Source organism: Petaurus breviceps, unplaced genomic scaffold (genome assembly GCF_028583685.1).
Source record: "Petaurus breviceps papuanus isolate PSGF00001 unplaced genomic scaffold, PetGlider_PUasm1.0 118, whole genome shotgun sequence".
NCBI lineage: Eukaryota > Metazoa > Chordata > Mammalia > Diprotodontia > Petauridae > Petaurus > Petaurus breviceps.
Genome location: NW_027185616.1, coordinates 16,253,981 through 16,267,627, shown reverse-complemented (window position 1 = coordinate 16,267,627; position 13,647 = coordinate 16,253,981). Strand labels below are relative to the sequence as shown.

Genomic DNA, 13,647 nt, shown 5'->3' with positions numbered 1-13,647 from the left:
CCTTACAGCTTGCTGAATAGTCTATATCCAATCCCTTTTAAACAGTCAATGACTAGATGTTATTGTGTGACTTACATTGTTGTGACCTCCCCTACAGAAGTAAGCTGAACTTCATGCCAAAATGTGGAAAAATAACTGGCTTGTATTGGTCGTGAAACATTAAATTGTCTTAAGACCTGGGTTAACTGATTCTTAGAAGTTTGAGACTGAATAATGTAAAATGATCCTAATTCTAAGATATATAGAAATACCCAGAAAGTATGATTTTTTTTCTCACTATACTTCCTTTAAAAGCGTATTGAGAAATTACTATTGTACAATAATTTAAAAGTCACCTTTCTTCTTTCTTCTATAGCTAATGGCTATAAACATTTGAAGAAAACCTAACTATATATAAAAACCATGAAAAATGATGTTTGACAAATATTAGCTAAAAACCAATTCGCAAGGCATAAAGGACAAAGTTTATTGGTTTTTTTACTTCTAGACCCTAGCACATTCAAGACCTTCTTGAGAGTTCTGAAGAAAATCACTGGCCTAAAAGGAAGTATATGTGAGATACCTTTAGGGGGTGAGCTCCTTGAAGTCAAGACCTCTTTTGTCTCTCTTCGCATCCCCAGCACTTAGCGCAGTACCTGGCGTGTAAGAGGTGCTTAGTAAATATTTATTGGCTGCCATTTGGGATATTAAAGTTCTAACACTTCCTTTATGTAAAAAATAATAATAGAGACAGTTATCTCAATTGTTTTTCATTCTCAAATCAGTCTCTGAATTACCTTCAATTTAGGCACAAAAATCTCAAATCGTCTGAACTGATACAATAGCATCAAAGATGTTATTTCCTTTTGTAGGAATCAATATGACTACTGCAATATCAGAAGTAAATGTTTCTCCAGGAGGAACTTCAGCTGCCTGGGCCATTCTTCCTGTCTGTAAGTAACATGACCAGCATATCCTGCAACAAATACAGTACAAACTGAGTATTTTAAAAGATTGGAGACAATTTAGGCCTCTTCACAACAGTTCTGCAATGAGTGTTTTTGTGCTGAAAATGCCACCAAACTGTTCATTTCTATACTTGTTAACTTGTCTTTGTCTAATGTAACTTTAAACAAATAAGTATGTGCGTGTGTATGTGTGTGTATCACATTGTAAAACCATTTAGCCAGTTTTCCCTAAACCCCTATTTCTTCACTTGCACAGAACACATGCCTTTATGATCTTCGGGTTACAAAGTGTACTGAAGTGTGTGTATGTAAATTGTGTGTGTATATATATGCATATATGTGCATATATACACATGTGTGTGTAGTTTAGCATAGTACTTGCTACATAGTAGGTTCTATAATGCATCTTTCCTCTTCCTACTGTGTACTTACTAAGTTCCTATTGGGTTTCTAGTGCTTTTGGCTATGGCTGCAGCTGGTGGCTACTTTATGTGGAGGAACTGGCAACACAAGAACATGAAAAGCATGAATTTTGACAATCCTGTCTACTTGAAAACCACAGAAGAAGATCTCACGATAGATATTGGAAGACATAGTACTTCTGTTGGACACACTTATCCAGCAGTGAGTAGACTTGAAGCTGCTTCGTCAATGTGCTTACCAGCCATAGCTCACAAAGTTAGCTCTCCCTCCTTCTTTGCCTCCCTCCATACATGCTCACATACATATGTACACATGCACGCATGCACATACACACGTGTTGGGGGGAGGTGGGACAGTGCTCTCTCAATGCTCTTGGAAAATGAGAACAAGTCATGTTTTCTAAATATCTCAACATACATAGATGTATGAATACATGCTAGTGTGTGTGTGTTCATAATTAAATGTCAGTCTGAGCCATTCTTCTTCACAATAGCTGTCTTAGCAGAGGCTTCTAGCACGATATAACCAATTACTGTGTCCTTTTTTATGCCTAGTCAATCACCACGTAGGTAGCAAAGAGTTAGCATCAGTCTGACCAAGTTTTTATGCCCCACTTCTGTTAGAAACTACAGTTAACTTCTTATTTCATGGTAATGCTTAAAATTTGCCCAGGCTACTTTTAAACATTTGCTAGTTTCATCTATTCTTTCTGTGTTTTATTTTCCATTGGGAGAAAGGGGAGAGCAAGTCTTTCACAAACAAAATATGTATGTAATATATAGACTTACTATGATACCCAGTAAGTGACCTTTTTTTTCTTTCATTTCAGATATCAGTTGTAAGCACAGATGATGACCTAGCTTGAATATTTGGACAAGAGACAGCCCTTTCAATCTACACTAAGTCCTAAACTCCTTTTTTTGGATGGTAACCAAACCAGGGACTGAAAAACAGTTCTCTCCTACCATCTGGAAGAATATGATATATTATCTGTGTGGAGAAAGCTTGTGTACTCGACTTTTTTATATTCTACTTTTTTGTAAATATTCTTGTCCACAGTTTAGTTCAGCTCTGGATGTGGTTACCAAATATCTGTAACCCTTGAATTTTTTAGACAGTATTGCCACCCATGGCCAAAATATGCACTTTCCATAGAAAGCCATATTCCAGCAATGAAACTTGTGCTATATAGTATACAACCTGTACATAACTTGTATAGGCCACCTGTAAATATCCCGAAGAACAATCACTATTCTTAAGCACTTTGAAAATATTTCTATGTAAATTATTGTAAACTTTTTTTCAATGGTTGGGGCAATGGCAATAGGAGAAAACGGGTTACTAAGATGAAATTGCCAAAAAAAATTTGTAAACTAATTTTATATGTGTGAGTGAAATCTTTGTAACCTCCATGGAGGTTTACAGAGGGTGAGTGTTCAGCAAACCACTGTACAATTTTTTTTTCCACGTGCTAAAAATTAAACCAAGCAGCTTAACAATGGCTTGTGCCTATTCCTATAGGGTGGGAGTGCATTTCATATCAGCACTTCAAGTGACATTAATTGGACTTAGTTTATTTGGGAAAGCATAAACAAAGCTTTAAGGTTTAGTTACTATGAGATACAGTAGCCTATAGACTTTAATGTCATATGGCCCTGGACTAAATTCTGTTAGCTTAATGCTTTTATTAAAAAAAAAAATCCTGCCTCTGGTAGAGTAGGGGGAGAGGGGTAGAAGTGAGACCACTAAAAAAACCTACCAAATTCTTCTTGGAAGTGATTTTGGCCTATTAACATTCTAGGACTAGGGCATTTGGCTTTAAAGTCTATATATGGTACCAAAAAAGTTAGTTCTTTTATGCTATCAGCTAATGGTTCTGGAGAATGTTCTTGCTTTAGTCCATTTTTCTTTAGTGATAACTGATCAAACCCATGCTTATTTCCTAGGAATGATTATATTTTCCCACATGCTTAAAAATTCCAGGGAGTCAAAATGAAAGATATTTTACATTGGGGTAGGGGAACTATTTCATCCACCAGGCAAGAATTATAGAAATTATTTGACCAACTTGGACAAGGTGAGCATAGTCTACTTTTCTGAAGCTTTATAGAAGTAAGATTTCATTTTGACCACGACTGATTAGGATGTGTTACAGAGGGTTTTCTCAAACACATGGTTAGGAGAAACAAAGTCAACAGAATGGAAGTCAAAGTCCATTCTCTAACTCATGAAAGACAATGGTGAGAAGTTGCTTGAATTTGCATTCTGAAATCTCCTGTCTTTCTTTACACTTAATGATCTGCCTTATCCTAAGAGGCTAAGCTTCAGATATACGATTAGTTTTGCATGGAATCCATGCATACACTGTATCCATGGGAGCAGAGGACTCTTTCTAGAGTCATGGCATAGTAAAAATCATGGGCCAGAGGTAGGAGCAGGAAATATAACTGCAGTGGTATTTTTTTTAATGAATTGTCAAGGTGTATGGTATTGAAGAAATCCAGAATAGGCTGAAAACCAAGAAGTGATCAGATCTTGGAAGTCCAGGGTAGAGAAGGATCTTAGCATGAGTTATTAACTTTTCTTAATATTGCAAAGTAGAGTGGAGAAACAGCTTGTTGATCATCCTAAATGCCTTTATTGATTTGATAATATGATGTTAATCTTAGGGAAATAGAGGTGAAGTTGTCAAAAAAAAAAAAACCTTGTCAAATGTATAAAGATAAAAGATGTAGTAATAGTCTTGAGCTGTTTAAGGATCATGACTTAAGAATGCTTAAACACTAAGAAGAAAATAAAGAATTAGGTTTAGTCTTTTCTCAGACTCTAACCTTTATATAAGGTAACCAAAATCCCATTAATGTCTTGGCCTTAAAGTAGGATACTTACATGACCATTTCCTTAGCTAGAGTTGGAACTAAAAAATGATGTGTTACTTATTAAACTTGGGTAATTGATAACTTCCCAAAAGGCTTAAAGAGTAATGCATTTTTACAACTATGGGCATGAGCGAATAAGTTGTTTTACTAAACAGTGCAGCTAATTTGGTGTATAGTTAAAGGCTACCCTTTTATCCATTGCAATCTACTAAAATACCTCATTTGTTACTAGACTATAAAATGAATAAGAAAGTAGAGTAAATTACTCTTGCTGCCTGCCTAATGAGAATGATTGACACTGGACAATTAACTCCAGATGATCCATGACATTCATGTCAAGTTCCTGCTCACACTTTGGATTATTTTAAATAATTGAGGTGGCCACATTTCTAGTATTACCGGGTTTTATTGTTGGATGTGCCTCATGGCTGAAAAGATAGGTAAACTGGGCCATGGCCATAGTGTGTATATACATATCTTAAAAATTTGAAATAGGGAAAGCAATATTCTACAATGCCTTCTAAATGTTCTATGTTGTTCCCTTGTTTGCATACACTATAAAAGGTAGTCAGACTCTCCATTATCCACATTCAATGGAAGAAAACATTGGTACTAATCCAAAACAATTTATATTTGACTTTAGATTGCGTTGTAAATTTATTTCAAGTCTTACCTTAAAGATGAATATTAAAAGTAATTTTGTCTGCATATAAGTATAGCAGGTGGTGGGAAGTGGTGTTAAAATAGCAAGAAGATAAAACTGAGTACAGTTTATAATAATAACTTTTCAATTTCTATGAAACTATTAGGCCTTACTAAAGGATTTTTTTTCTAACTGGAAACCTCTTGAATTATAATATACCACATGTCAAGTTTTTATAATGCTAAAATTCCTTGCTTGTTCAAGTTCAGACCCAAAATAAATAGCAAGAGCTGCTCGTAATACATTGAGCAAATGAGTAAGAACTACCTGATCGAGGATTTAAGTTCCTTAATGGCTTGCCTTTGTACTGACAGGGGTTAGCCAACCATGGCTCTCTGGCCAAGTCCAGCCCACAGCTAAGAATGGCATTTACGTTTTTAAATACAATAAAGTTTTATTTCAAAAATGTAAAAACTATTTTTAGCTATGGGGCCCATATGAAAGCAAGGGAGGGGCTAGATTTTTCTTTGCTCTGTACCTTAAGGAATCAAACTGGCAGGGGCTTATGTTTTAAAGTTTATTCTCAAAAAATATTGCCTTAGATCTCTTATCTTCCACCAGTTCACCTGAATTGTTCTGTGTTTAGAATACTTTAAAGCATTTATATGGCCCTTCTTTACTAAATCTAGTTGTCAAGTTAACATTCTCTGGTCTTATGGAAAGTATATACAATTCTTCTTAAATGTCTTTTCAACAGTTAGCAAAAATAACAAATTCTAACTAAGAACCAGTGAGTAAAAATGTCATTAAATTTTGAAACAACATTCAAAACAAAACACTAAAAAGCCTTTAGGAGAAGAATGTGAATTCCGATCAGTTTAGTACCCTTGACTCTACTAAACAAGCTGAAGGAACCTGTGTAGCCTGTGATGCCTTCCAGAGTGTTACAAGGCAGGAAAACAGGATTAACCTGAAAAGCTATCAATGAAGCTCTATATAATAACTTCATCTTACTCTAAAACTAAAATCAGCCTGAATGTCTTACTATAGCATTAGGTGTTTCTGTGTGTGTATGTGTATATACAAAAATACATATCCACACACAGAGATTCATTGCAATTGCTATGGTAACCCTCTAAGTTGGAAGAAGGCCAATTTATTGTTCTAAGATGAATTTCTTGATTACTGTTCAGTATTGTCACTTGCAAATTCATTATTTGTGTTTTCTTCTAACTTTAGATATCCCTACTACATAAGGTATTGCAAGTTTCTTTTTATGGAAGTAGATATTGATAACAGAGAAAATGGGTCACTTGAGGGCATGAAGGCAGAAGAGAGTTTAGAACAAACTGTATTATTCTCTGCTGTGTAATAAGAGGGTTCCACACCAGGTCGCCCTGCAGTTGCTTCAGATAAAGTAAATGGTGGCCAACTGTCCCAACACTCATATAACTGAGTTAGATAAGAGGAGGAGGATTGTTTTATCTTGGATCAACCTGACCGATACATTGAGTCAGAGGGATCAGTAAAGTCTGGAATAATGGCATAGCTTCAATGGTGAGTGTTGGAGATTAGGGCTGTGTGCCTGTATCAACCTAGGTCTAGGATCTTAGCTCATGCTATTCTGGAGCCCACTCTTAGCAGGAAGCAATAATGAAAGCTGTGAATGGATCTAACTAGAGCTCCTATTTGAAGCATGCTAGCCAGGTTGGCTTGCATCTTCCGTCTATAGTACCTGATGCAGATACAAGAGATAATGTGATTAAACATGTTACTTCTCCCTAGTACCAAATTCTTCCTTTAATGAGGTGATGGTCAGTTTCTAAGAACACGCCACAAACAAGACCTTTTTTAACCACTGTTTGAAAGAGCCTTAAACTGGGAAGCCTGAAGACCTGGGTTCTATACTGGCACTGTCATTGATTAGCAGAATGACCTTGGGTAGGTTATCTTGCCTCTTTGGGTCTTTGGTAAAATGAGAATGTGATATCAATCTCAAAGGAAGGCCTCTTCTCTCTAGGATTTTATTCCAGGAAGGGTCATAAGCTGAGCACTGGAGTTTAGGGGGTTAGGTTTTGTTTGAGTTTTTTTGGCAGGTGGCGGGAGGGGTGTAGGGAGGGAGAATGGGTGTATATAAAGGTTGCAACCCAAGGGATTGCTAGGATAAATTAAATTGCTTTTACCCTAGTTTGCATCTATTTTTCAAAACTTTTCAAAGTATTCTCTGCTGTGTTTAGAAAGGATCGAGTTGAGGACAAAAGGTGCTTTGGGGATCTGGTGGGAACCACTGGCTAAGTGATTTGGAAATGGGTCTTGTTTTAGATAGGATTTTGTGGAGGAAAAATTAGACCTCTTCATTCTTGCCAAACTTTTGCCTGAGTAATTCTCTTTGGTCATAGTGCCTACTTATTGGTACCCGAATAGCCAAGGCATAAAACACCTATAACCCAGGTTGGCTCAAAGATGATTAACTTTCATACAGATGAACATAAAAACTAACAAGTTATGAATAATGACACTGATTTGGGGTGATTGGCTAATAAGATCAGTACTAAACTATCTGTTGAGCTCTGCTTTTATGCCTTTCTTCATTGGGGATGTAAGTTATGGATTTGTAATGTTTTATTAGGATTTAGCACCCAAGCTTGAGAATGCTTGTCTCTGGGTTTACTTCCAAACATGGCAACATTCCAAGACGGTAACACTGGGCAATGATGTGCTCACTTTTGTTTAGTTTCTTGCTGAGCTAGCACTGTTTCACACCTGGAGGATGTTATTAGTTGGCTATTTGGGGGATTCTATATGGCATACGCAAATTGGATGAAAAATTTAAAAACCAAGTTTCCCCAAAGGTGAATTTTGAGGGATGATTAGATGATCTCTATGGTCCCATCCAGCTATAAAGTTGTGTCTTGTATGTTTACTCATGCCTTTACCACGGGAATTGGTCATAAAAATACTAGCCATCTGGCATACAGATCTGGGAATCTGGGGAGGGGAGGGGACTTTGCAGGAAAGCAGTGATAAGAGAAAGAGCCAAGAAGGAGCTTTTGTGTTCTGGCATAACAGATGTGATGATTCAGAATCGACCCTGATCTGCATATTCTTGTATTGAAAGTCAGCTATGACATCTGTGGATGTGTGCAATCTATACATGCAAAAGAGTAATCTCCTAGTTCATGGCCTATAACATTTAATAATCCATGGATTCATTACCTTTTTTGTGTCATGGACCCCTTTGTCAGTCTGGTGAAGCATATGGACACCACCTCAGAAGAACGTTTTTAAGCATGTAAAACAGGATTAAAAAGACAACCAATTATGTTGGAATACAGTTATCAAAAAGTTGGAAAATAAAACATTCACAGACTTTATGTTAATAACCCCTGCTTTAGCCCCTTGAGTATACTCTAGGATATCTAAATCCTATAATTCTTTTTGGAAACTGAGTCCAATCTGGGAAAACCACATTGTCACATATTGGGACCTTTAGATAGCCCCACTTGGGAAACGTACAGTGCTGCTGATCTGTAGATAAGAGCTTTTAGCCTCTAACCCTTTTAATCACCCTTATGATTAAATAAAAATCTATTTTTCAAAAACTTTGTTATAAGCCTCTCTCTTTATTTCTGATTCTGAAGACAGGGGTGTAGAAATAGAAGCACCTCTTCCTTCCCATCTTTTTCTTGGCTGAATCATTCATTCATTGAACACTACTCAGTCATCCATATCTAGGGAACACATAGGCCAAGTAGAGCCTAGTTTTGCAATTCTACCCACAAGGTAAGAAGTGAGGCTTTATGCTCACTGCCAGGCTTTGAAGTAAGTGCACATGCTCCACTGGGATTGCCATTATAAATTAGAGTGTTAACATCTCTTTCCTGATAATGGGGGGGAGGCTATAAAAACAATTTTTAAGAGTCTCCAAAATCTTCCTTCTGTGTGTTAATTTTTAACCATAGCCTAGCCTGATAGGATTTATTTGAAGAGGAAGCTTTTCAGAAATGTATTATAAAACCCTTTTATAGTCACTAAGAATTATTGAAACACTTGCCTTTTTTATCGGCTTTCACAGTCCTAAGGAATTCTGCCTCGCCCCTTTCTTTGCCGCCTTTCTCCATCACACCATTCTAAAAGCACATTCAAGGCTCTGATTTTCTTCACCTGATATCCCTTCCTTGGCTTTCAGAGTTCCCCTGAGCTCTTCCATAACCAAGTACTCCAGGGGAACTAGGAAAAGGTGAGCAAAGTAAAATGAGGAAGAAAGTAACCCCAAAGAGTGAAGAAAGGTTGAGAGAAGGTGGGAAGAACTCTCAAAAAGATGTCAAAAGCAGCCCTTTTTAGTCTTTGTCCCCCAAAACTAGTCAAAGTGCTGAGCATGGAGTCAGCCCTGGGTTCAAATGCTACCTCGAAAACTATGACCCTAGGCCAGTTGCTTAATATCTCTAAGCCTCAGTTTCTGCATGTGTAAAATGGAGATTATAACGCATTTTGTGATGACCGAATGAGATAATGCATACAAATGGGCTTTCCAAACCTTAAAAAATTACATAAATGTGAGTTGTTAAATTTTGAAGGAAGATTTTATAGCTTTTAATTTTGATGAGTATTCTTAAAAATTTTGAGTTAGAAAGTTAAAGGTAGGACATTACATTTCTAGAGCACTTGGAAGACAGAAAAAAAGGGCAATCCTATTGAACCAATGAAAATAGGCTGGAGCTTACGTTTTTCCCTCTATTTCCATAGGAGAGCCTGTATGGCTTCTGGAAAGAGGGAGATTGGCTTGATTGTCTGTACCAGTTCGGGGGATGTAGCACCAACACAATATTCACAGTGCCAACAGCCGGCACGGTGCTCAATTGCAAAATAAAACACTCCATATAGAAGACAGAAGCAAAACATTTATTCAGACACCAGAAAATCAAATCCCAAAACCAGTAAGCCAATTCCACCAGTAGCAAAGAAGTTAATAAGTCATAATGGTGCAGAGAGCCACAGCATCCTTTAGCCTTCCCACAAACCAACATTTACTCACAAGCCTGTCTCCCTGGGGTGCATCCTCTCCTCCCTCCAGTCTCTAACTGTTCTGACTCCTAGCTTCCTGTGGGTTCTGCTCCATCCTTCAGCAAATTCCTCCCACCACAGGCTCCATGTGATTACATTCATCCTATTAGGGGGCAGAGTATATCTTCAAAGCAGGGAAGGTCTTCAAACTCCCTTAGGCTTATAAAGGGGCAGGGAAACTCTTCAAATTCCTTTAGGTCTATTAAGGGGCAGGGAAGATCGTCAATTCCCATTACCAGGGGAGGAAAGGATTAGAATTTTTATGTGTAATTGGCCAATAACTTAAAAATCTGGGCATTAGTGACAATTTCAGTTCTGTACTTCTAAACTGACACTGTACTTTCAATATAGCAGTATTGTGTACATGGGTTTATTATTTTTAAAAATGCCATTGTCTGTTTTACTTAACTATCATATGTATTCATGAGGTATATCGTGGTTTAATTCTTTAGCTGAAAACCCTCTTTGTATTTTCACCTTTGCCACAAGTCCTATAATTTCCTGAATAGGGTTTAGAAACAGAATGGGCCTTAATGATAAAATTGCTTGAAAACTGATGTTTCTCTTCACTACCATCTTCCCCTCACCATGTCAGGAATTTTATATATAGAATTTTATGTAGGCACATAGTAGGTATTTAATAAGTGCTTATTAGTTACTTCATAAAAATGAATTTGAGAAACAATCACTGCCTTTCTCCTGCCTATATTTCCTCACATCAGTCTATCTTCAATTCAGTTGTCAAATTGGTCTTCCTAAAGCAGAGGTCTGTTCAGGTCACTCCCCACCCCACTACCATTCAATAAGCTTTAGTGGCTCCCTATTACCTCTAGGATCAAATATAAAATCCCCTTTTGTGTGTTTAAATCCCTTCATAACCTGGCCCTTTCCTACCTTTCCTGTCTTCCTACACCTTACTCCCCTCTACATATTCTGAAATACAGTAAATCTAGACTCTTTGCTGTTCCCCTCTTATAACATTCCATCTCCAGACTCACCAAGACTCTCCCTCTTCCTCTCTATTTCTTGGCTAACTTTTAACCTTCTGCAACAAGACTTTCCCAGTTCTTCTTACTCTTAGTGCCTTCCACCTGAAATAATCTCCAGTTTATCCTGTGTATATCTTGTTTATATATAATTGTTTGCACTTTTTCTCCCCCCCCCCACTTAGTCTGTGAGTTCTTTGAAAATAGGGATGCTTTTTTGTTTCCTTCCTTTGCATCCTTAGTGCTTAATACAGTATTATTGTTGAGCCATTTCAGTCATATTTGAATCTTCATGATTCCATTTGGGGTTTTCTTGACAAAGGTACTGGAGTGATTTATCATTTCCTTCTCTAGCTCATTTTACAGATGAGGAAACTGAGACAAACAGGGTTAAGTGACTTGCCCAGGATCACACAGCTAATAAGTGTCTGAGGCTGGATTTGAACTCGAAGAGAAGTCTCCCTGATTCCAAGTCCAGTGCTCTATCTTAACACATAGTAGGTGTTTAATAAAGACTATCTCAGTAACTATCAACTAAAAGATGATGCTGTAAGATCATCTTCTAGAAATCACAGGAAAGTTAAGGAGAAAGGGTATAGAGGATATGGAATCTCAGAGCTGAGGGAGATGTCAGAGGTAATTCTATTCCATCTTGAACCAGAACAAAAATCTCAGTTAACAAGCACCTACTATGTTCCAGGCACTGTACTTAGCTCTCTTCAGTAGTATACTTGACAAGAGGTACTTTTATTGAAAGGCTTCAGTGAGAGGGAACCCATTAACTTCCTCATTCAGCTCATTCCACTAAAAACAGCTCAAATTATGAGTTTCCCCCTTATCTTAAGCCCAAATTTACCTCTTTACAATCTACCACTTTTCCTCTCCCCTCCATTGTTCCTAATTTTGCTCTCTGGAGCCGAGCAGAACAAGTCTGTTCCCTCTCTTACCCTCACAGCTCCTCAAATACTTGGAGATACTTCCTATGCTCTCCACCCTGCCCCACCCAACCAAGCCTTCTCTTTTTAGGTTAAGCATTTTAAGGTTCATGCAATCCCTCTTCAAGTTACCTGGTTTTCAGTTCCCTTGTGAACCAGGTGGTGTTTTCTCTTTAGCTATCTGTTTTCTTTTACTAGATTTTGAAATAGGATTCTTCATAAGCTAAGTTCCTGCCTTACAACTTAGCAACATCAGCAACTCATCTTTGTCAAATAAAGATACCTATCCCCTAAACTGGAGGCACTGTTCTCAGGTGGACAGCTACCCCAATATCCATTGGTCTTTTTTTGCCTGCTATTAATAGGAGCACTTGATTGCCTGACCATAAAGGTGATAATGGAAGCCTAGTATCAGCGGTAGAACCAAAAGAAGGCTCTGTAGGTGTTCCCTGTAATGTAGGGCACCCTAAAAAAAGTGAGAAGGAAGGATCAAGTGTCTACTATGTGTTTAACACTGTGCTAAGTGCTTTATAAATATCTCATTTCATCCTCAGAACACCTATGTGATATAGGTGCTATTAATATCCCCATTTCATAGTTGAGGAAACTGAGGCAAACAAGGTTAAGTGACTTGCCCAGGGTACCCTAGATAATTAGTGCCTGAGACCATATTTGAACTCAGGTCTTCCTGACCCCAGATCCAGGGATTTCTCCTCTGAGCCATTTAGCTGCCTCAAATAGTTCTCTCTCTAAATCATAGTTAGCATTCTCAAATCTTTTTTGCATAACTATGGACTCCTTCTCAGAAGAATGATTTTAAATGCACAGAATAAAACACATGCAGTTACATAAAATACAGTTACCAAAAAAATATATTTTTTAATTCATGGGCCCCAAGTTTTGAACCACTGAACTAAATGAATAAAGGCTCATTTAAAGGACTTTGGAGAGTCTCTCTCCACTCTAAGGTAATGAGGAAAGCCCAGTGAAAGGACTGCCTTGGACTATCTAAAGCAGGTCTTTCTCATTCCAAACAGACTCCACATTTTCACAAGGCAACTTGTCCATATCCAAATGAACGTGCCCACCTAAACATTAGTGTGAGCAAAAGAAAACTCAGCCTGATAAGCTGATATTCTAATTGGCTCACCAAACAGCACCATGTGTTAATGTGAGCAAGGTCTGAGAGACTTCAGGAAAGAGCTCAAAATTCTCACCTTCGAGTTTATTAAGAAAAAGCAAATTTTCCTCACAGTGATGTGAAATGAGCAGTGAATGTACTACTTCTATTCTACAAATTAGGAAACTGAACCTAAGGATGGTAGAGTAATTCTTACCCAAGGTCACATAGGTGAGTATCAGAGCCGGGATTCAAGCCCAGATCTCTGGAGCTGAATTACATTGTTGTGTACACACCACTATGCTACTTAATATAAAAAGCTGCAGATTTCACTTGAACATGATCCAATAGGAACTCCCTCATCCAAATGACACTCTCATAAATATAGAAACACAGATCAATTAAAATGTACCTCTGAGGTCATTTAGTCCACCCCCACCTTCCTTTTACAAATGACACCACTGAGGCACAGAAAAGTTACCTTGTCCCAGGTCAGAAAGGCTTTACCAGGCAAAACCAGGTTTATGAACCCAGGTCATCATATTCTAAAGCCAAAGTTTTTTTCTCTTGCACTGCCTTCCTTGCCTCTTTAGCTAGACAAGAAGTGAAGAAACTATTCAAAGCATTCTTTCCAGCAGCATCCTTTACCA

At 37.6% G+C, this 13,647-nt stretch overlaps 1 protein-coding gene across 2 annotated transcripts in view; it reads left to right on the top strand.

Moving 5' to 3' along the window:
* The window catches only part of VLDLR (very low density lipoprotein receptor), a 42,961-nt gene extending 34,467 nt beyond the window's left edge, over positions 1-8,494 (top strand). For both annotated transcript variants that reach the window (XM_069086678.1, XM_069086686.1), the window contains exons 16-18: positions 852-932; positions 1,402-1,571; positions 2,200-8,494. In XM_069086678.1, the coding sequence (XP_068942779.1) occupies positions 852-932; positions 1,402-1,571; positions 2,200-2,235 (287 nt within the window). In that variant the 3' untranslated portion in view covers positions 2,236-8,494. The remainder of the gene's footprint in view (positions 1-851; positions 933-1,401; positions 1,572-2,199) is intronic.
* The last annotated feature ends 5,153 nt before the right edge of the window (positions 8,495-13,647 follow it).